The 23,492-nt window shown below is 36.9% G+C and overlaps 2 protein-coding genes across 5 annotated transcripts in view; both read right to left on the bottom strand.

The window, feature by feature from the left end:
* Positions 1-11,528, bottom strand: part of LOC306869547 (MLX-interacting protein-like) — a 20,903-nt gene extending 9,375 nt beyond the window's left edge. The window contains exons 1-8 of one of the 3 annotated variants that reach the window (XM_079416298.1): positions 10,703-11,528; positions 7,440-7,546; positions 7,262-7,347; positions 6,995-7,084; positions 6,864-6,905; positions 4,298-4,544; positions 4,121-4,210; positions 3,171-3,265 (exon numbers count right to left, since the gene is read on the bottom strand). In XM_079416298.1, coding sequence (XP_079272424.1) covers positions 3,171-3,265; positions 4,121-4,210; positions 4,298-4,544; positions 6,864-6,905; positions 6,995-7,084; positions 7,262-7,347; positions 7,440-7,546; positions 10,703-11,016 — 1,071 coding nt within the window. In that variant the 5' untranslated portion in view covers positions 11,017-11,528. The remainder of the gene's footprint in view (positions 1-3,170; positions 3,266-4,120; positions 4,211-4,297; positions 4,545-6,863; positions 6,906-6,994; positions 7,085-7,261; positions 7,348-7,439; positions 7,547-10,702) is intronic. The other 2 variants (XM_079416299.1, XM_079416300.1) reach the window with 2 other exon arrangements.
* On the bottom strand, positions 11,446-23,492 carry LOC306869548 (uracil-DNA glycosylase-like). 2 transcript variants are annotated; one of them, XM_079416301.1, is made up of 7 exons: positions 23,297-23,492; positions 22,538-22,732; positions 22,359-22,454; positions 19,180-19,277; positions 12,853-12,941; positions 12,099-12,277; positions 11,446-11,972 (listed from the first exon to the last, which is right to left on the bottom strand). In XM_079416301.1, exons 1-7 carry the CDS (start codon positions 23,393-23,395, stop codon positions 11,832-11,834), a joined length of 897 nt encoding a protein of 298 aa, XP_079272427.1. In that variant the 5' UTR covers positions 23,396-23,492; the 3' UTR covers positions 11,446-11,831. The 2 variants fall into 2 exon arrangements, with proteins under 2 accessions (XP_079272427.1, XP_079272428.1); XM_079416302.1 differs by lacking the exon at positions 23,297-23,492 and adding an exon at positions 22,951-23,099.

The raw sequence follows: 23,492 nt of genomic DNA, 5'->3' as shown, positions 1-23,492 counted from the left end.
CAGGCATTTGAGAAACATTTATTCATCCCTCAATCATCATTTCCCCAAACAACAAAATCTACTACACAAATTTGATTATAAAATGAAGCAATTAAACATTTTACTGAGCCATTTTATTTGCAGATTTTGCACGAAAACTGATATCTATATACATTTTACTTAACTAGGATGCTCTACTGTTATAAAGATTCCATTGATTTACTTTATAGGCCATCAGAATTTTATATTACTATTTGGCCATATAAATTTCAGCAACTGCACCAAATTGCATATTTGCGCTCACTCTGGGTCTCTGAATATTTTTTTCCCTCCTTGAATATGAGCTTTACAATCTTCTTTATTATACACTCTGAACCATAAAAGCCTAATGTATCAAATGTTATGCTCCACAAAAAATATATACACAACATATTTTTTTAATTTGAGTATTTTATCTAAATGCTCAATAAACTTTAAAAAAAAAAGAATTTGCCACAGAGCATGAGTGTGCCAAAGGGTGTGAAAATATAACTTTAAAAACAAATGAATTCCAGGTTGAAATGGGGAAAAACACTATTTTAAAGTGGTCTCAGACTTTGGAGCCCCATTGTACGATTTAATCCGCTCACTGGAAAGATGTGCCTGTGGGGATATTTACGCATTACTGAGTAAGCTTACAATGTCAGAGAAGCCACATTTACTGAGTAAGTTTACAATTTACAGGTTTGAATAATAGTTACTGTACAACCGCAGCTGCACGAAGGTGTTGATGTCGTGTGAAGCCATCTCCACAACATTATGAAAAATACCACTGTATTTGAAGGATAAAACTTTGTTTACTATTTTCCTTTTTAAAATACTTTGTCAGTGACACGCGAGTCAGACAATTGTATTTACACTGCAATAATTGGCTTACCTGTTTCCACTAAAAATAGCTAAAAGATGTTCACCTTTTCAGCAAAACTACATACATTTTATTTGATTTGAGTTTAAAACAATTGAAATACTATTTGGTCAGTGAAAAGAATGAGGTCAAGTATATTCTAAAATAGGCTATTTATCTGAGAACTAAACAGTTTTGTTTTTATGAATATTTTGATATATTCCAAAACATTCCGGATGATTTTGACAATAAAAATTAATGTGGCACAAATGGCATTTAGTCTGCATCTCATATTTCCTTAACGTCTTGTACCTTTGACGGTGTTAAACATGGTGTCACATGGATGGGAATATGCATGGAAATGATATGCAGGAGGGATTTTGTCCCACTCCTCTTTGCAGATCCTCTCCAAGTCATTAAGGTTTCGAGGCTGACGTTTGGTAACTCAAACCTTCAGCTCCCTCCACAGATTTTCGATAGGATTAAGGTCTGGAGACTGGCTAGGCCACTCCAAGACATTAATGTGCTGCTTCTTGAGCCACTCCTTTGTTGCCTTGGCGGTGTGTTTTGGGTCATTGTCATGCTGGAATACCCATCCAAGACCCATTTTCAATGCCCTGGTTGGCTTCAATGCCCTGGTCCTGACGGTACATGGCACCGTCCATCGTCCCTTTGATGCGGTGAAGTTGTCCTGTCCCCTTAGCAGAAAAACACCCCCAAAGCATAATGTTTCCACCTTCATGCATTTAACCCATCCTAAGTGCACACACACAGCAGTGAACACACACCCAGAGCTCAAGGGCACCTCAGTCGTGGTATTGAAGGTGGAGAGAGCACTGTACATTCACTCCCCCCACCTACAATCCCTGCCTAATGTGTAACCAATTGTTTTCTTGGTGACTATGGTCCCAGCTGCCTTGAGATCATTGACAGTTATTTTGTTTCATCCATTTGCAAATAAAATCACACCAACTTTTGTTGGCAAGCTGCTTGGCGATGGTCTTGTAGTCCATTCCAGCCTTGTGTAGGTCTACAATCTTGTCCCTGACATCCTTGGATAGCGCTTTGGTCTTGGCCATGGTGGAGAGTTTGAAATCTGATTGATTGATTACTTCTGTGGACAGGTTGCCTTTTATACAGGTAACAAACTGAGATTAGGAGCACTCCCTTTAAGAGCGTGCTCCTATCCTAATCTCAGTTCCATACCTGTATAAAAGACACCTGGGAGCCAGAAATCTTGAGCCTGTGTGAACGCAAACACATCCAGGGATTAATTCCGTGATCGATCCCAGGATGGAGACCTAGTAACATTGCCGGGTTCAGTCCCGGATCGAACTCTGTGTGAACAAAAGCCAGAACCAACGCCGTAAAGGCTGATGATGCGCGTTATCATGTGACTCTTTTACCAGGTGTTTTGAAGGCAGATCAACATTCACACGACACAAAAATTAGTAAACTGGAATGAAGCAGCGATCAGGGAGCTCCTCACTATCCGCGCTAAAGCTGAAATCGTTCGCCAGTTTAGTGAAATGGTGCACGGCGCATTATACATGTCACATGAAATGTCACGTGTCTTTACGGGATCTTTCCGAGTTGTGTGTGTGAACGTACGCACGGATTCCGGAAATTCACTGGCAGTGTGAATGAACCAAAATCAAACGATCCCGGGATGATTCTCGGAACACATTACCCGTGTATTTTCCGGAATCTCTGTGTGAAAGAGGCTTTGCTGATTGATAGGGGATCAAATACATATTTGATGCATTAAAATGCAAATCAATATATAACTTTTTTTAAATTGTTTTTTCTGGATTTTTTTGTTGTTATTCTGTCTCTCACTGTTAGAATAAACCTACCATTAAAATTACAGACTGATCCTTTCTTTTGTCAGTGGGCAAACATACAAAATCAGCAGGGGATCAAATAATTTTTTCCCTCATTGTATATGAAATCACTTTAAAATATATAGATTTTTTTTTATTTTTGCCATATACAACCCAGCCCTACTGTCCAGTTCTCCTAGCAAGCATACTAAACTTGAGTTTCTTCAAACAGACCTTAGTTTCTTTCACTTAAAAATGGTGCTAATTTGAGGCCTTTGCACAACTCATTGGGTCTGATTATACTAAGCACATATGTTCAGTATTGCATAATAATATGGAATCATTCTAATGGGTTACACTCACATTGTTGAGTTTTATAATTATCACGAAGCAACTGTGCATTTGTGGAGGAGGACAGAAAGTGCATAAAAAACAGGAACAACTACATCCCTACAAATTTGTGAAGCCAGGGACAGGATTGTTACCTGTGTTTGGGAGCTGCTGCTGGTTAAGGATGTGACAGATGGGGCAGTGGGGGAAGTGGAGGGGAAGGTTGGCTGACGCAGGGTGTGAAACAAATCTAGTTACAAAAAAAAAAAAAAAAAAAGAGGAAGTTAAAAAATGTTTGATACAGTATGTTAACTCCTGAACTACTCTGACAGATTCAGTGAATTTGTTGTACATTAACTGAATTTCGGACCAATATATGATATTGTCATGTTCCACAAAATGGTTTGATTAATTCAATAATTCAAAATCAACAGCTAAAAGAGTGATTTAGTCACAAATTAGACAAAAAAAAAAAATCAATAAAAATAGTAATATTGTAAAATATTACCACGATTTAAAATACCTTTATATATTGTTAAAATTTTTATTAATTCCTGTGACTTGTCAGCATTATTACTCCAGTCTTCACTGTCACATGATCATTTGAACTGGCTCTGCCATCACTTTATATTTAAAATAAAATAAATAAATAAATAAATAAAATATAATATATATATATATATAACAATATTTCACAATATTACTGTTTTTACTACATTTTTCTTTAAATAAGTGCAGAATCAGTGATCATAAGAGGCTTCTTTCATAAAAATTGCAAAAAATTCTTAATTATTACAAACAACCAACACAACTTTAGATGAGGAAACACATTCACTATTAATAAAGACTTCTCCCTCAATAAACTCCTAGTTTGCTGCTTATTAATGGCTAGTAAGGTAGTGGTTAAATTTAGGTATGGGGTAGGTTTAAGGCATCTAACATATGGTCTTTGTAAGTACATAAAACAGCCAATATGCTACTAAAATGCATGCTAAAAAGCAACTATTTACTAGTGAATAATGATTCGAAAGTGTTACCCAACCACTTATTTTGTCAACAAATCAATCCTTAATCTGCCAATTAACAAGAGTAACTGTACTTGTACCTTGCAGAGGCACAAAAGTGTCCATGAAGTCCAGATTGGGCTGCAGTGGGATGAGGCCTGGCTGGATCATATCTGCATTACCTGCATGGGCTAAGAGGACAACGAAGCTTAAGAGTCAGTTCATCTTACTCTTGAATAAATATGTTAACAAAGCAGACTTCGATTGTCATTTCTCACCAATCTCCCTCGGATTGGGCCATGCTACAGGTTGATGAGAGGCTAGTGTGGAAAAGAGTGTGTCTGAGAATTCAGACATGAGCACGTCCATGTCGAAGAGCGAGTCCATCTCCATTGGAACAGGTGAATCACAACTCTTGCAGGAGCTACAACGGCCTCCCACACTGACATCATCATCCTGGCACAAGAAGAAACGGCAGGTGTCTGGACAGACTTCCCCAAAGAGTGAAAACTGTTCCTCCGCCCCCTTTGGAGGACAAAATGCAACAAGCAGGCTAGTCAACAGACACACTCAAGGTTCATGCAACGACAAATGCAAGCATCAAGCATGTGTATTAGCATATGCACTAGCAGTCAAAAGTTATTTGAACCGGTTTTTAGAGAACTAAATGAACCAGTTCACCAAATCGGACCGAACCATCTGAAACAGTTCATGGCTTGAGCAGCACAGATCTACAAGCTCCTCAATCAAAACTCACTTTCAGATGTCTGACAGTCAGTCAGACAAAAATACCAGCATATATGATCCTATGATGAATTAATTAATTTAGCGCTCCAGCTCCTCCAATAGTCACTGAACTGAGGAAAGAGTTCCGAATCAGACCGAAGAGCTGCTGATGTGCATGTGAGTACACATTTGAATGAAGGGGCGAGATGAAAGTTGTGGTTTCTCATGGTTTATGTAAAAAAGTTGATTAAGACTCGTCTGTTCACTTTATATATTTTATACATGTAAAACATCTATGTAATGATGTTGTAAATAATCTACAGTTTCTTGCACAGACCGATCGTTTCACTTTATAAAACTCAATATATTGGCAGGAGCCACGGGTATTAATTTTGTGTTCTTTGACATGCTTTTTTTATTCTCAAAAACAGATAGCCGCTATTTTGCATTTTATTAATCTTCTTTAATTTTCTACCGAATAAAAAAAAGTCACCTACATCTTAAATGGCCTGAGGGTGAGTAAATTAACAGCAAATTTTCATTTTTGGAAGAACTATCCCTTTAAAAATCCTTTTGATCTTAATCCTAAACCAGGGGTTTCCAAACTTTTCTCAGCTGAACCCCTTGAAGAGATTTTGCATTAATATTAAGAGAATTAAAGACACATTTGTGGTTCTCTGATGTTGATTAGTCACTACAAATTTATTTAAAAATAAAACAGGGCCAGGCAACTTGGCCAAAAAAATTATAGTGTGAATATTTTGTCGAGCACAGCAATTTTAACCAATTTGAATTTTTTATTTTATATGAATATGTCTCGTATTTCTACTGCTGAAGGCCGGGACACACCAAGCCGTCGGTCGGCTGTCGACCAACGTCGGTCGGGCTAGTTTGTTTGGCGTGTTCCACTCGTCAGCTCTCGTCTGGCTCACGTCGGCGGCAGTTTGCCCGATTCAACAGGGCCGTCGGCCAGAGGGAGAACTCTGATTGGATGTTCAGTTTAACGAATGAGTCCGTGCCGGAGAATTACAGCGAAAGTGATGAACACGAGCACGTAAATGCAGGCGGAACAGACAGAAGGCTGTTTAAATGTTACGTGATCTTTCCCAATCATTCTAATACGCGACTGTTTTCATAACAACATGAGCCACTTAAAATGCTTATAGTTATCAACGTTACTGATATTCAAAATGGTAAGCAAGCACTGCTTTGTTTACGTTTCGTATATCTGCGTTTATCTTGTATATCGTTGTTTCGGTTTCTCCTTTTGAATGACGAATATATACTATTGGTAGCTGCTGATATAGACCGTTAATTCCGCTCACGCATGCACAGAACGCACATGTTAGTTTGCCGTTGGCTGTGCGGTGTGTTCAAACGTAGCTTTTTGATCGGCTTGATGTGTCCCGGCCTTTAGACATCCAGACACAAACAACAACAGACTCCTATACTCCTAAAGGAAATAGTTACTTTTTAAGGGTGTTCACACTTGGGTTCCAGCTAACACTAGAAGGTCCAATACAATATTTATGTTTTACATTCTCTGATCAAACCCTCAAGCTTTAAATCCTTGCACATTTTCAGCAGAATACTGGCCAAATGCTGTAATCTTCTATAGGCAAAAATGCTGGAAATTATTAGGTGTCGAAATTAATCGTTTCTACAATGCATCGCGATGCAGATGAGGACGATTCGGTATCGGTTCAGTAACAGACCATAACTGATTATAACGTAATGACTAGGGATGCTCATAGCGACCATTTAACCATTAACCAAAAATAAGAATACTAAGCGATAATATTAATATTAACATCAGTTAAACGGTTTAAAAGTTTATTTTTTTTAACAAATATATTTAAGTTTGCTGCATGGTAAAAGAAAAAATACAAGTTTATACCTTTCCTTCACAGTCTTGTTTTCATTTGTGTAAAATTATCTCTATTATGCTGATCTCTTTATAGGAATAAATTACAAACTGCAAATGAACAGCAAAGTTAGTCTAACAAATGAAAGAAAACATCTTATTTGGAAAACATCCGAGCATGCACAAACTTACATGCTAAATTACTAACTATACTTCAACTTTATAGTGAAGAAGAACAATCCATTTAAAATTACCTTAAGAAGGCTGGACAGGTCTTCATCTTTGTGCTTCTGTAACTATGCATAGAATTTGAACAGTACTTTATAAATAACAACTTGGTTACACAGTAATGTTAAAGTTTAATGTAGAGAGCAAATAAACTTACTCTTTTCTTAAAATATGTTCTCCATTTATGATATTCTCTGATGACAATTTCAATTCTCCTTTTCCAGTACTTTCCTTCTGTTGCAATTGCCTGTAAGAGAAAAACAAGGTACCAAGAGACGTGATCCAAGTGATCTATCCCAAGAAATGAACTATCTCCAAGAAAACCAAAAACAAAACAGGAATGTAAGTTTTTAGACCTTCAGATCTGAAGATGAAAAAATAAAAAAATATTTGTATAGTCAAATGACACACCAAACAGACTCACCTCTGTTGGTCGATGTACACCTGAGTCCATATTGCCATCCAAAGGAGTGACAAAATGGCAAACAGGGTTCTGTCTCTTCTCTACATCTTCAGGAGAGAGAGGCATTGCAGATGGAAATCAACAATCTCATGTGTTTTACCAGTTCTGAGTGGTATGTGTTTTAAGTTACTGAACTTACATTGTATATACCAGGCTCTCCAAATAGAGTTGTTGAGGCGAATCTTGTCTCTCCACAGCAGCTTGAGGCCTTTGAAATTCTTCCATTTTGGTGACACCAACATTCCACTTATGCAAACAAAACAGATACATTACATTTTTTGAATAGCAAGACACAGGCTTGCAATCGCATGGTACAAATTTTAGGGCTATCAGATCATGACATTTTGGGTGTTATTAATTGTCACACAAACAGCTGCAATTAATTATTTTACCATTTACTTTTTTTTTTTTTTTTGAGTCTACTGCATGGTTTCATTCCTTGTTATGGTGAATGTGCGCAACATCAGTCTTCAAATATCACTAAGATGTTACTAATTTGTTAAAAGCAACACTTAATTCCGGTCACATTACCACCTCATGGAGAAGTCACTTGAAATTATTTAAGAGATATGTTGTCATTTATTCCTTATTCAAGCAACAGATTTCTTTGGAATATTGCTGAACAGGCAAAATGTGTCACTCTGCAATGTTAATAAACAAAATGAGTTAAAAACATTTGAATTATTTAACCCTATCTTTTAGAATTAAACTTTTTACTCTAAAACCAAAGCTGACTAAATAGGATTACACAATTTCCAGAACGCAGAAGAAAATTATGAAATTTGGATGTGAATTGCAAAATTCTAACATGAAGTCCGAAATCTAAACAAAAAGAGATTGTCGCAGAATTAGTGTTTTTTATTTTAGTTGCTTAATGTAATGTGTGATACTTTGAATTATAGGTGACAGTGAATGTTTAACTGAATGAAAACAAGAATTTGTTGTTGGATTAAGACCAACATGCTTTGAAATACAACAACCACATAGACAAATGGTAAATAATAAAAAAGGGATATTCATGGGTTTTTCCTGGGGAGTTTTGACGGTGTGCAAACACAAAAGGTTTTAAACTATTCATTTTCCAAGGCTAAAATCTGAAAATTGTATTTTACTAAATACATAAAAATAAATAAATGTACAAAGTAAAAAAGCAAAAATATATATTTTTTTAATTTTCCCACATTTATTTATTTTCTTCTTTTATTTCTACATTTATTTATTTCTACATTTCCGTAGGGTAGTGAGGAGGGCGTGGCCAAAATCTTATATCAGGGGTTATTATTTCCATTTCAGGTGGGGGTTGTTTTGGCTGGGAATCATGCAGTCTGTGATTGCGTGCATTTGCTGAAGCTCGTGAAAGCATGCAGTGGTTTTCTTTTGCGCGCTGTTTTGTTAGGTTTCACTTTCAACACATACAATGCATATTTCAAAGATTTGGGATAGTGGAGATGCGTTAAACATAGGGTGTCGAAATTAATCGTTGCATCGCGATGCGGACGTGGGCGACTCTCCATCGATCTATAATCGATAATGGTCTATGACTTCATTGGCATACGCGCTTGGCACAAGAGAATTAAAAATGCATTCTCTTTTAAAATCTGAGTTTGGCTTTTTCCCGCCTATGGCACGTGTGTGCTAGAGACAAACCCGGCGGGCTTCACGCACAGAATATGCGCTGTGAAACACGTGCACATTGCATGACAGTGCTTCCACTCGCTGTTATTTTAGTCTTTTACTTTAGATATGCTTTCATTTCTGCCGTTTGGAATGCAGTACGTAATAAATGCACGAAACTCACGTACTGACAGACTTTCGCGTGCGCTTTGTGTTTGTCCTGAAACTCACAGCTGCGGTTAAATGCACTTGCATCTACTTTTATGAGACGAAATTGATGTAAACAGTCAGTTATGTTTTCAGAACAGGACAAAACATCTGATATGTGGAAATAAATCTTTGAATTAGTGTGTCTATTAAAGCTGCCAGTGGTTATGATCTCATCAGTAAAATCAAATGGCAATGATGCTGAGGAAAAAACAAAAACATAACTGATTATCTGTACACTTTCGATACTTAAAGCACTCCCAGATACTGAAAGTGCTTTTTGTTTATCACTTGTAATTGTCTCCCCCCCCCCCACCCCTTTATTTCTTTATATTTGCTTGTATGTTTTGAAGCTATATTTACTTTGAATTCTTAACAATAATTAATATAATATTTTAAAAAGTAGCCTGCTTATATAAATTTACTAAAAAATGCACAAGATAAATTTGATATAATCGTGATTGCATCGTGATATCGAATTGAATCGTGAAACCAGTGCCGAGTAGCCATGTTAAACATCATCAGCATTCATTTAGTAATTTTGTCTAATATTTTTTCTTTTGTTCTTATTGTAAAATATTTTGTTATTGTTGTGCTTTTATTTCTTGTTGTTCATTTAATTCATGAATTAATTAAATGGTTTCTTTTTTCTGCAAAGTAGTATAGCCTAAATTATGTCAGTTATTTTTCACATTTTAAAGATTATCAAGAATTATTTTTTTCGATCTGCAGTCTAATAAAGGTTAAGAAAATATAATTAGCCCATAGATATAGACTACAGGCTAATTCCATTCTTTCTTAACATTTTACTTCTTAAAATTTGTTATGAAGAATTTTAAATAAACTTCATAAATAGGCTAGGCTAATGAATTTCCGAATATACGAACATAACGAATGCCCTAGGTATTCTTCAAAATGAAATTGATTAAAAAATAAAAACAAAGTGTTTAATAAATGTCACAGCAATTTGTCTTGAATATATTTTGCATCAAGTCCGATGCTTCTCTTTCTTTTTGGAATTATTATACTCTGGCTCGATTGCTATTCCTGCGGTAAAACACACCCTCCTCATTACCCTACGGATGAAGAAATGTAGAAATAAATGTGTAAATAAATGCATAAATGTGAAAAAATATATAAAAATGGAAAAATAAAAAATACATAAGGAAATAAAGTTATAATTATTTTTTGCTTTTTTTTTTACATTTATTTATATATTTATATTTGCTTTTTTTACATTTATTTATTTCTAATTACGGCAGCTTTGGCATTCCATACAATATATGGTCTTAATGATATAGCTCTATATAGTACTTTTGTCACACCACAAGACTATTTACGTGAACTCAAAACAAGCTACATTTTTACAGTTGTGGTCAGAATTTATACACCCTGCAGGATCTGAAAAAAATGAAAAGTTAACAATTTTACCAAAAATTTTTAAAAAAGGTCTTGTGGATTAAACGTTAATATCTCGATAGAAATTATTTATTAATGACGGGATAATATATACTGTGGTCCGTCCAACTGGAGCTCAAACAGATTGTAAGTCTATTGTCTTTTGTGTACTACCCAACCCACCTGTATGCCAGAGTCATGCACTCAAAGAGCTTCGTCAGGGAAGCATCGATAGAGAGATGCGACGTGCTAGTCTTCCCGAAGTGATACGTCTGGCAGGTTTGTTTGTTTACGGTGTCGAAGTCATAACCTTTCTTTGGGGGGTGATCGGTATGAGGAGAAGACACCATAAAATGACCGCTGTGGATGATCTGCGACTCGCGGCCGTCCGGTTTCTTAAACGAAATCGTCGCGTCCTCCGCGTCGGAGTCGTCCTCCTGTCCTCGCTTGATTATCATCGTGGACCGTCGGTATTGCCTTGTCTCTCTAGTAGCCATGTTAAATAGTACGTGCTTTGACTTTTGCTGGACTTGTAGCTGTGCTGATACTTCACTTTATGACATGTTCTTCGTCCATTACTACTGGATTTAGTGATATTGTTTTATAAGTTGTTTAAATGTCCCGACTTTCCCGCACGCCCCAGCATTAGCCGCCATGCTATAGCCTATCACTTGTAACTTTGGTGAACTCGAGACTGTTGTTGCGTTGCGATGACAGAAGCGCGCGCGATTGGTTGTCTCGAGAGCACACCCACAAACACCGGCTCTGGAAACACTATGCGGACAGCAACTGTGCAAGTCAGTCAAAACACCGTTTTCTTCGGTGAAATACTTGTTTAGCGGCAATGTTGCTTTGAAACACTTAGGTAAAACTGAACCCGTCCAATTTAAAACTAGACTAAATCAAAGCAAAGTGCACATAACATTCTGTAGAAAAATAGTTTATTGTGTTAACAGGCATAACAAAACACGTTCACTGTTAGTGTTGTACATTTAAAACGACATCAATAACATCTAAAAGGAAAACACAAAAGAGATGGAAAATGGACAGAAATGACAAATTACAATTACGTTTGAAACAGGGCAGACAGCACTCCATCTACAACATTGGTCTCAAACTCAATTCCTGGAGGGCCACAGCTCTGCAGAGTTTAGCTCCAAATCACACCTGCTTGGAAGTTCCTAGGGATCCTGAAGAGCTTGATTAGCTGGATCAGGTGTGTTTGATTAGAGCTGGAGCTAAACTGTGCAGAGCTGTGCCCCTCCAGGAATTGAGTTTGAGACCAATGATCTACAACCACAATTGTAAACCATCACAAAGCTTTCCAGTCAATGGGCTTCTTTCCTGATTTCTTCAGCAGTTCATTGGTTTTTGAGAAATGTTTACATCCAAAGAAGCCACGGTGAGCAGATAGTGGTGAGGGGTGGACTGTTTGCAGAACATGGTGTCGTTTCTACAAGTCAACAATCAGAAAACAATGTCTGACTGCCTGTTTGGAATACTCAAGATATATTGACACACGTTCATACATTTAAGCTGGAAATTATTTCATTTATAAACAAAGAATCACACAACATACCTTGCCGATGGCAGTCCCCTTCTTTTGCGCATAAGAGCCCCAGAGAATAAAAACAAGACCCTGCATGTTGGTGCTGAGCCAGTGTATCACAGCATCAGTGAAAGTCTCCCACCCCTTGTCTTTGTGAGAGTTGGCCTGGTGTGCACGCACAGTCAGCACAGCATTCAGCAACAAAACTCCTAGAAAAGACATTCATGAAGAAATGTCACTGTGCACATTTACATGCACAAAAAAATTAGCTTATGTACCTATGAGAAAAAAAAAAGATAAAAGGACATGACTTCAGAATTAGCATACATTAATACTCAAATGGAAGAAATGGATTTTCATGGGACTGGCCAACATTTTCACATGATTTGCTAAAGTTTCAGCACCTGATAACATTTCATCCAGGCAGAGGTGCAATTTTGTGTCCTCACTAAAATGATGTCTGGATCAGACAAAATGGCAAATGGCAACACTGGCAGAGACTAACTGCTGGATAATGGATAAAAGTGAACTAGATGAATTGGAAAAAGAACCAATTGCAAATGAATGACATCATACTCTGGTTCAATGCTCCTGATGGAGGGCCAGAAAGCTCTCAGATTTCATCAAAAAATATCTTAATCTCTGTTCCGAAGATGAATGAAGGTCTTACAGCTTTGGAAAGTCATGAGGATGAGTAGCCTAATTAATGACAGAATTTTCATTTTTGGGTGAACTATTTCTTTAACATGAACTCCATGAAGAGAAGAAAGTAGGGGACGCACACCTTGCTTTGCCCATCCTGTAAGATCTCCGTGGCCAGGGTGCTCAAAGCCTTCGATGTCTGAAGCCAGTTCTTTAAAGATGTTCACCAAGCTGTGAACAGCAAAAGTGTGATAAAATCATTGTATCGAAGGACAAACGATCATCTAGCCCTTATAATAATTTGTAACATCCTTGTACTTATATGCTCAGTGACTTTTAATAGAAAAGATTTTGATTAGCAGGACAAAGGTCTGTAAATTAAAGATGCTAGAATATAATGTCACTCAGTGGTTGTCTCAGTCTCATAGTCTTCTACAGTTAAGAACCTGAGTGATATGTTTGACAGGAGTCTGCCTTTGATTGCTTTTCTCAACCTGGAGGTTTTATCCCAAGGACCCCAGGCCCTTCTAGATCCAGCCTAAAGGTCACTGCACACCGATAAAAAATAAATATGACCTCACGTTGTGTCAATCACGTTTGCACACTGCCTCCGAAACTTTCGTCCGTCAAAAAAAAAAAATCGGATCAGGTTAAATTTTCTGTGTTTTCGCAAGCGCAGCATTCATTTTGATAGGAAAGAATGGGGTAGTGTTGTCAAAAATATCGATATTTCGCTAAATATCGATGCTGAAATATCTGAACGGTACCAATATTAATTTCCCGAAGTATCGATACACCGATACTAGCCGAGCTGTCACTTTCACTTCTCTCCAAAGGCGCGTGGACAAGCACCACACGTGACCGCACTCGTCTCCTTCGCTCTGGTTAAATAGCAAAAGTGAAGTGAATAGAAAGATGACTGCTCTGGTTGTCAAAAAACACAGCAGGAGCGCTATCTGTAGGGATCTATGATCTCCGCGATGCAGAGAACGCGCACGGAATCCAGTCATAAACACGGAATTTACAGTTTAACGCGGAATGTCACGGAATTTGTCAAAGTTTGGATGAATTAATCAAAAGTAGGTCATTACACTTAAATCAAATCGCGATATGGACTAGTATCTGTAAATATTAAGCTGCAAAAGTTGATTTAAATATGAATCTTGCATGTTCTGCGCGTCTCTGTGTGAATGTGCTGCACGTGCGGTTGTGTTTACTAATGTGGCGCTCGCGGTGATTTCAGCGTCTGCCGTCTCAATGAGGACATAAATACATCAACAATATCTCCAGAACTGATCTGAAAGTCACTTTACGAACATTTTACCATTTAATTTGAGTAAAACTAGCGTCATATCATACACACACAGAACTTTAAAGTATTCACGGCAACCCGTCACAATAAAAGTTCGGTTTAACTTAGCCTATTAAAGACCGTGTGCCAGAAATAGGCTATATTACTATTATTTAGTAGAATGTACATAATACTACTACTTACTACTACTGTTAATTTTTTTAAAGAAATAATCAAAGTATTTTAATTTTAATAGTAAATCCCCTTCATTTGCCAAACATTTAAATGTTTAATTTTCATTAATTCAAATATAAATTAATTAAAATTGTTTTATGCCTTCATCTGATATCCAGTCAAATTTAAATACACAACACAGAATTTCTGAGGGGGAAAACACATTTCATAAGGCTACTGTAAGAATAAATAAAAATTGTTTGTATGCATTCAAATAATAGACATGCTAAAACACAGAATTTGGTAACAATAAAACAAGGTGAGAAAAAAATAAAACATTTCATACGGCCCTAAACGTGTCATTTTTGTTACACTTTTAATAAATTAAATGTTAAATTGTATAATTTTCATGATTTTAATGAATTAGACATGCTTTTAGATTAATAGCATTTAATTTGACCATTAAAAAAAAAGAGTCCAGAAAAATTCAAACGGGAAAAAACGGAATCCAGAAAAATTCAAATGGAAAAGATTGAATGTAGAAAAAAATAAAACGGAATTTGGGGAAAAATAAAACGGATTTCATAGGGCCCTATATCTGGAAATATTTTGGTTATGAAGCAAATGAGAATATCAGCAAATAGAACTTTGGATTTTAATTAGTACATGTATTAGTAAACGTTAGTTTCAATTAACATTTAACTAAGATGAATAAAAGATTAATAAATAAATCAACAAATGCAGTACCTCAAGACATTTTTTTTGTTCATGTAAAATATACCGCATGTTCTTGACTTACATTTATCTTTAAATTAAAAAATTACCCCCTTAATATTGTAGCAGTTTTTTCTCCGTGGTATCGAAAATCGATATTTTTCAAGGTATCGTATCGACGTTAGAAATTCCAGTATCGTGACAACACTAGAATGGGGAATACGGAAAAACACATGCGAAAATTTTGGACTCAGTGTGCAATGACCTTTACTCCTGATGGATTTTATAAAGCCTAAACCAACATCCACCTCATCTGTAAATCTGGAACTCAAAGACACTTAATTGTTAGTCCTAACAATACAGTAACATAGCTAGCCAATGCTAACAGTATGTTTAGACTGTATCGCTAAAGGTAGGGCATCCAATTCTGATTCAGCAGGGACATGTTCCTTTAGAGTTTACTAATTAAACACACATGAACCAGCTAATCAGGGTCCTCAGGATTACTAAGTCTTTTCAGGCAAGTGTGTTGGATCAAAACGTAGATGCTAGGCTTCCAGGAGCAGGACTCGACACCCCTGGACAAAGGAGAACTTTTTCTTCCTGTGTTTAACAAAAAATTGAAGATTTTTTTTTTTTCTTCTAGCTTGCTGACTGAGAAACTAAAAGAACGGCCGCAAAACTCAGTTCCTGGAGTTTAGCTTCCAGCCCTGCACAGTTTAGCTTCAACCCTAATGCCTCGTTTCCACCGAGCGGTACGGGTCAGTACAGTACGGGACCGAACACCCTGATCCAGCTTGCGTTTCCACTGCCAACAGTACCCTTTACTTGATAGGCGTGGTGTATGCCGGAAAAAAGTAGCGATCGACAATAAAGCGCCACAATAAGCACAACTCTGCCTCTTTTATGTCAGTTTTAATGAACAATAATAGCCATTATAAAAGTATAAGTACAAAGTATAAGAGGCTTATATAAGAGGAAATAAAGACAAAAGCAAACAATTCAGTCAAACGTTTGCTACAAAGTCAGCGCTGTAAGTTACTACGGTAAAGTTCAAAATACATATAAAGTTAAACTTTGTGCTCAGTCAAAATGATATGACTAGGTAGGGCTCAGCGATATGGCCAAAACAATTATCACGATAATTGTTTTCATATCAGTCGATATCGATAATTATCATGACAAATGTAAAATCTTTATTTTTTCAAGTTTAAAGCCAGGTTTTTGCTCCAAAGTGAAAGTTGTAGAAACCAGACCATTCATTTTCCTTAAAATAAATATCTAAAAAGAAAAATTTATTTCTTAGCTTCTGCATGTTCTAATTAGCGATAGTGTTTCAAATCAAGAAACAGGTTTGGGTTGCCTGATAATATTAATAAATCACTTTTTTTGTCTCCTTAGAAATGCACATTTGATAGTAGCTTGAGTTAGGATGCAGAGGTAACGTTTTGTTCATTATCAAAATCAGTAACATCTGTAAAAATTGTAGCAAGTGTTTTTTTTTTAAGCATTGGTCTCCCACAGTAGCATACATTTAAATAATGATAAACACTTAAAACCACATATAGCACCTCAATACCATGGTACAAATATAACTATATGCAGTGTTGGGGAAGCTACTCTGAAACTGTAGTTTGACAAGCTACAAGCTACTCGTGAGTTAAAGTAGTTAAACTACAGTCAAGCTACCCTTTTGGAAAAGTAGTTAGCTACACTACAAGTTACTATCAAAAAGTAGCTAGCTACATTGAAACTACTTTTGATTTTTTTGAACAACGTAGGCCTATATTATAAATAACTGAATAAGTGTCTGAGGAATGTTTTAAGTAAAATATTTAGTGTTTAAAACAATGCAATACAATTATGATTTCAAAGAGTATTGTTTTATTACACACAACACTCAAATATCTCAGACTGTTACAAAAAGTGTAACCTTTACTTGTCGTTTCTTTGAGAGAAAATGGGTAATTAACGTTAGTTGTTTCTCCATCCTCCAAATCTGCCACCACGTCTTGCTCCATCATGGATAATATGGGTGTGTCAACCCACTTCTGTACGTCAGTGAACCGTTAGCCGCAAGATGCGTGATTAAACAACAGGTGGCGGTAATGGCAAAAAATGAGTTTGTAATCTAACAAGAAGAATATCCTTGCATCGCGCTGATTCGCGCAGGCTCGACAAAACGCAATGTAGCTTTTGCTCGCGCTACACCGCTACTTGCTGCAAAAAGTAGTTAGCTACTGGAAAAGCTACACTGTTTAAAAAGCAACTGAGCTACTGCCAAGCTACTGAAAAATGTAGTTAAGTTAGTAGCGTCGCTACTTGTAGTTAACTACCCCAACATTGACTATATGGTTTTTAGGTAGCCAATTTGTATGAAAAACAGTAGTCTAAAATCATTCAGTATAAATGCACACATGCTATAGCTTAATCACAAATACATACTATAATTATATACCATTACTCCTGTAATAAAATTCAGTGTGAATATCCCACATTTCTGCCACAATACCATAGTGCAGTGAGTGTTACTACAGTAAATCCATGGTAAATGATGGCAATGTGTAGATTGAAAAGCCTTCTGACTGTCTCGTTGCACACAATGTTACTCCTGTTTGGCTTTAAACTACCACAGAGTCGTTTGTGTTCTTCGTTGAATTCAAGCGCTTCACACTGGATCTCACAGCGCTGTTTAATGCTCGCGTGACTGAGTAAACACATCTGAACACAAATTTATTAAATTCTGCTCCAGTGAACTCGCGGCACTTTCCTCCTTGGTTCGAAAGAGGCTGCAGAGGAAGAGTGCAGCAGAGTTAGTTGGGCGAGTTCCATCGCCTTGGACGATGGCCATATGGAGCCTGAGAGTCCGGAGACTCATATCCCCGCAGTGGGGGCAGTCCGACCCCCCAAGCGCCGCCTCTGCGTGGGCGCGACCCAGGCAGAAGACGCACGATTCGTGGCCATCAGAGAGTTCGATTGGCTCTGCGCAGGAGAGGCAATCACGAGTCATCCTTGATTCCTTAGCTCACCGGAACACAGCAGGGGAAGAGAAGGCATGTCCGCTGCAGTGTATAGATTACGGTGAGTAGTCTTGTTGATAGGCTTCTTGCTTCTCGTAGAAGGTTGGCTGAAGAAAAAGATTCTGAATGGATGACGTACAAGCACTGCCTTATATAGAGTGGGATTCCCGCTCATATTTCCCGCTCTTGAACGCCATTGGTCAGTTTCACTGGCGTGATTCACTAAGGCAACGTAGAAGTGACCGAATTGAAGGGAACGAACATTTATCAAACTCTTCATATCGTTTTATCGAGGAAAATTATATCACAATAATTATCGTTATCGAACTATCGCCCAGCCCTATGACCAGGAATAAATAGATTCATGAGACCACGAATGCCTGTTAAATATATACAAAACTAATTGTGTCATGTTTAATCACCAGAGACATCAGAGCCAGCGGCAAATGTTAGAAGGACTAGCCGAGTGTAAGGCTGCTCGAGGCGGATACATGAGCACTGAGCGTCTGATGATCACCTCGAGCTCCGAGATCAGCATAGCAAATTTTCAAATAGGTGCTTTATTTTTATAAATAAACAGCAGATTTGAGTTTTAAACAACTATATTCTTGCCTGAAAAACTCTTAAAACTACATTTCATGACAGAATAACAGTAATATTTTGACAATTACACGGGTTTTTGACATTGCACAAGTCCACAAGAATAGACAAGAACGCATATTGAGAAACGGTTATTATCTGTGTGAAAATATAAAATACAGTGTTATATTTTTGTGTGTTTGCGCACTCTGATGTAATAAGCCGAACATAGCAGAGAGGAACAAGTGAAGGAGAAGCTTTATACCCTTGTATCAGGCAAAAGTGATGATTCTAGTAAACCAATAAACTTCTGCAGTGAGTTTAGCTCCACCCTTTTGGTACCCTTTGCTGTGCTAGGTACCCCAACGAAAGGGTACCAAAAAAGCAGTACGGTTTGCTATTTTGATACCATTCACAACTTCTGACAATGGAAACGGACATAATTGCGTACCGTACCGAACCGTATTGCTCAGTGGAAACAAGCTGTAATTGAACACTGTGGGCTATGGCCCTCCAGGGAACTGAATTTTGCAACCATGAACTAAAGAAAATAATCTATACCATGAAAATCATATTTGATACATATCACAATAAAGTAATCCAGTCTGTAAAGCTGCTTTGAAAATGTGTGTACTGTGAAAAGCACTATAAAAATAAACCCTGACTTGACTTGATGACTGCAGGGCAATACCTTGGTGGAGGCGGCACAGGTCTCTGCACGCTGAAACAAAGCCCATGAGCCTGGTTAGGTCCATGATAAGGATCCTGGCCAAGAATCACAACCTTTACCTACAAATCACAAGAAAAAAATTATTATTATATTCTAGAGGTGACCCCGAATAGTCGACCATTCGATGCTTCAATAGCAGGAGCCAGATTTGACTACCAATCTCACAGTCGAATATTCGCGGGTGTTATGATCATGCCATTTTGGCTATATGGAGGTGCTCAAATGTCTGATTTCACATAGAACTACCGGTTTTCTCCCAATAAGTTAACATACAGCCTATTAAGAAAATATTGTAAATAAAAATCTGAAAAGAAAGAAGCTTTTAATAAATAATTTTAACGTGCGTAAATAAATCCAGCCACCCCTACAGATTTAAATTTCACTTAATCCAACATCTTGGCGGCAAGGATTTAAAACTTTAACAAGACAGAGTGAAAGACTGGATTTTTTCGATCAGGTAGGGTAAGTGATTTCAAAATATTTCAGCCGGTTTATATATATCGTGTATATATAATTTATCTCGTATAAGATGCATTTGAGTTATTCTGCAGTAAAGCGCATCATTGTAGTAGGCTACTACGGTGATTATCTCTTCAGTGCGAGCAGTACAAACAACAATGCAGAATATTAATAACTATGACAGGGACTATCATATACATAGTATTATAATGAGAACAACAATAATAATAATAATAATACGCTGTGAATTTTTAGAGTTTAGTTGCCTTGTTTCTGCGCATTGTTGCGTGAAGAACGCGTCCACAAAAGAAGTTCATTCAGAGCCGCGCAGACAAGTTCATGACATGTGCATTCGGGAGATTTTGTGCAGATAGCCTATAAGTCGTAATATTGACGTTATGTTGTATAAATAACAAACTGTATTCTAAATGAGATAAATGGTTCACTCTACTGGTCATCTTCAGAACACAGTCATATACATAAGGTTATAATGAGAGCATTTGTAAAAAATGTTGTGAATTCTTAGGGTTTCGCTGATGTTTAATGTTAACTATCTTTTAATAAAAAAATTAAACATTATTTTTGTATCTGCAAGGCGTCCATTACACATTTTCCCTGTGTGTTAACGTCAATAATTATGACTCTCCAATGTCTGACTTGACTTTTGGTAAATTATTTTTCCCCCACCCCCAAACATATAATTTGACTATCAATCGACTATCGGCAAGATTCCAAAATTCCGATTCGACTGTGAAAATCCTTAGTCGGGGACACCCCTATTATATTCTTAGAAAACCATGCAGTATTTTAAGCGCAAATAAACACCTCAGCATGTCTTGAACATAATTTTGTACACATGGTTAATTAAATAAGTTACTCAAGGCACCTCTAGTGTTCCGAATTGAACAACAACAACAGTATTTGGTATCAGGTGGTATTTAGAGACATATCCACCTACAGAACCAGACATACATGACAGTGGTTTCTGACCTGCAGTATCAGAATGAACATTATGGCAGAGATGATTCTTGTTCTAGAAATCATTTGACTGGACAATTGATATTTAGAAAGCAAAGTTTTTTTTTAGAAACTAAAATTATTTCTGAATATTTCAGTTTGACTACACTGACACTATCGGATGAGAACAAAATCAGAATTGAATTAGATAATGAAACCACTGACTTCTGTAGAGCTGCTTTATAGTTGAATTGAATTTGTTTCATTACTGATTTACATCAAGTCATTTTGCAGACACTTTTATCCAAAGCAACTTACAAATGAGGACAATGGAAGCAATCAAAATCAACAAAAGAACAATGATATGCAAGTGCTAGAACAACTCTCAGTTAGCTTAATGCAGCAAGTTTTTTTTATTATATAATAAAAAGAAAATAGAAAAGAATAGAGAAAGCTAGTGTTAGAAGCCTTTTTTGCTTTTCTTAATTATATTATTAATAATAAGAAAACAAATAGATAGAATACAAAAAGATTAGAAAAGCTAGTGTTAGTGTTTGTGATTAACTTAATTTGTTCCTAGCTATCATTTTCGAATGCATATCTTTTTTAATAATGATCTATCAATGTTCAGAATTACACTAGCATACAGACCCATACAGCAAACCTTCAAGATGTCTGTTAAAGTAATATGCCTAGTTCACCCAAAAAGAAAACCCTGACATAATTCACTCACCCTTAAAGGGTTAGTTCCCCCAAAAATGAAAATTCTGTTGTTAATTACTCACCCTCTTTTCGTTCCAAACCCGCAAGACCTTCGTTCATCTTCGGTACACAAATTAAGATATTTTTGATCAAATACGAGAGCTCTCTGACCCTGCATAGACAGTAACGCAACTGCAATGTTCCCAGTCCCAGAAACGTAAGGACATCGGTAAAACAGTCCCATGCGACATCAGTGGCTCAACTTCAATTTTGCAAAGCTACAAGAATACTTTTTGTGCGCATAGAAACCTAAAATAACTATTTATTCATCAATTCTTCTTCCTGAGTTACCGTCTCGCTTTCCCCAGAGCATAATCAGCATTACGTTCTGGAGAAAGCACACACATGCGTTGTGGTACTCTCCAAAATGGTGGAAGACGGTAACTCGGTGAGAAGAATTGCTGAGTAAATTAAGTTATTTCTGTTATTTTTGTTTTTCGTAGCTTTGCAAAATTGAAGTTGAGCCACTGATGTCAAATGGACTGTTGTACCGATGTCCTTGCTATGTTTCTGGGACACTGCGGTTGCATCGCTGTATATGGAGGGTCAGAGAGCTCTCAGATTTTATATATCTATATATATATATATCACGCCTATCAGATTAAATATATTAATTTGTGTTCTGAAGATGAAAAAATGCATCTTCAACCTGAAAATCAAATAAGTCATCAAATTGGTTCTCAGCAATTACAGGACTATGTGTGCAATGAGGGGATGACCGTAAACATAATGAACAAAAAAAACCCAACAAAACTCGAATTCATGGGGTCTTTACAAGCAAAAGTAAGAACATAAGCACTGTGTGCAAGCTATGCTCCTGAACAACCATCTTTATCTGGCTATAACGTAATCTGTCAAAAAATTAATAATTGTTTTTTTTGGTCTCAAGCTTTGCTAGGGATAAAAGGCCAGAAAACAACCAATTATATTGACCTGCCTTACAGGAACCTCACTCAACTTACATCTTTTATGTCACATGTTTGTGTCCAGGTAAAAACTTCATTTTCAGGTGGATAGATGGTGTGTTTTTGCCTCTCCTCAGCAACGAATGACATTAACTGCGAAAGAGAAACACTATTGTATTACTCTTCATTTTAGAAAGTTAAAAATACAGATTGTTTTTCATGTGCTAGTCACTTACTGATTTAAAGCAGGGCTTCCCGAATTCTGCGTGGAGCGCTTTTTTCCAGCTCTCTCCAAACCCGTTCAGAACAGCTTCGTTTGCAGCGAGCCGTTCCAGAGCCGCCTTCTTGTTTTTGGATATCCGTTCAAGTTGCTCAGGACTCGGGGACAGTGAGGATGTAACATCGTCGCGCTCCAGCTTTTGTTTTTTCTCCTGAGACAATATATTAATGTATTTGGTTGAACAGTGTTCGCTTGGCAAAAAGACCGGACATTTGAACATTTAAAAATCTAAGGCAAGCTATGTTAGAAAACATCGCTTATTTATTATGTCATAGGATGTTTTCTCAAAATGCATCAAAGTTTTGATGCCAACTTATAGTGTGACATTTAAGCAAATGATACGCTAATCCTATTAGCGATTTAACTTACCACGTGGGTTTGCATTCGCGGCCATAACTCATGAAATTCTTAGTTAAACTAGAAGAAGTGAAATTTATGTTAATGATTTCGTTTTTACGGACTCAACACATTTTCGCAGTAAATTGTTTGAAATATTCTGCCCTAGCCTTTGTTTAGGCAAGTGACGTAAGTCGACTTCCGGAATTGTGTAATCTTTAGCGGGAAGGATAAAATAGCGAGGTTTCAATCAGAGCTAATTCTATTTCTAAATAAATGACAACATGTTCAACAGATAAATAAAATACAGCCACTTTCATTCATAATTCCCGCGAAATGTGTAGGCATATCCAGTCAGAATAAAGCGTATTTTACTCACTTGATCTCTTGCATCCTCTGGACATGTAAGTATCTCGTCCAGATTTCTTTTTTTGGACATTGGCGAAACAAATGACGTGATACTTTTCTGTCCAATCATTTTCACAAATAAAGTGATTATTTAAACGAGACAAACTTGAGAAGAACGATACTCTAGGTATGGACGCGTGATCGTGTTTGAAGAGCTGCTGTAACTC

This window comes from Barbus barbus (assembly GCF_936440315.1).
Source record: "Barbus barbus genome assembly, chromosome: 5".
Classification (NCBI taxonomy): domain Eukaryota; kingdom Metazoa; phylum Chordata; class Actinopteri; order Cypriniformes; family Cyprinidae; genus Barbus; species Barbus barbus.
The sequence above is the reverse complement of the archived record's forward strand: the minus strand, read 5'-3'. Positions and strand labels throughout refer to the sequence as shown.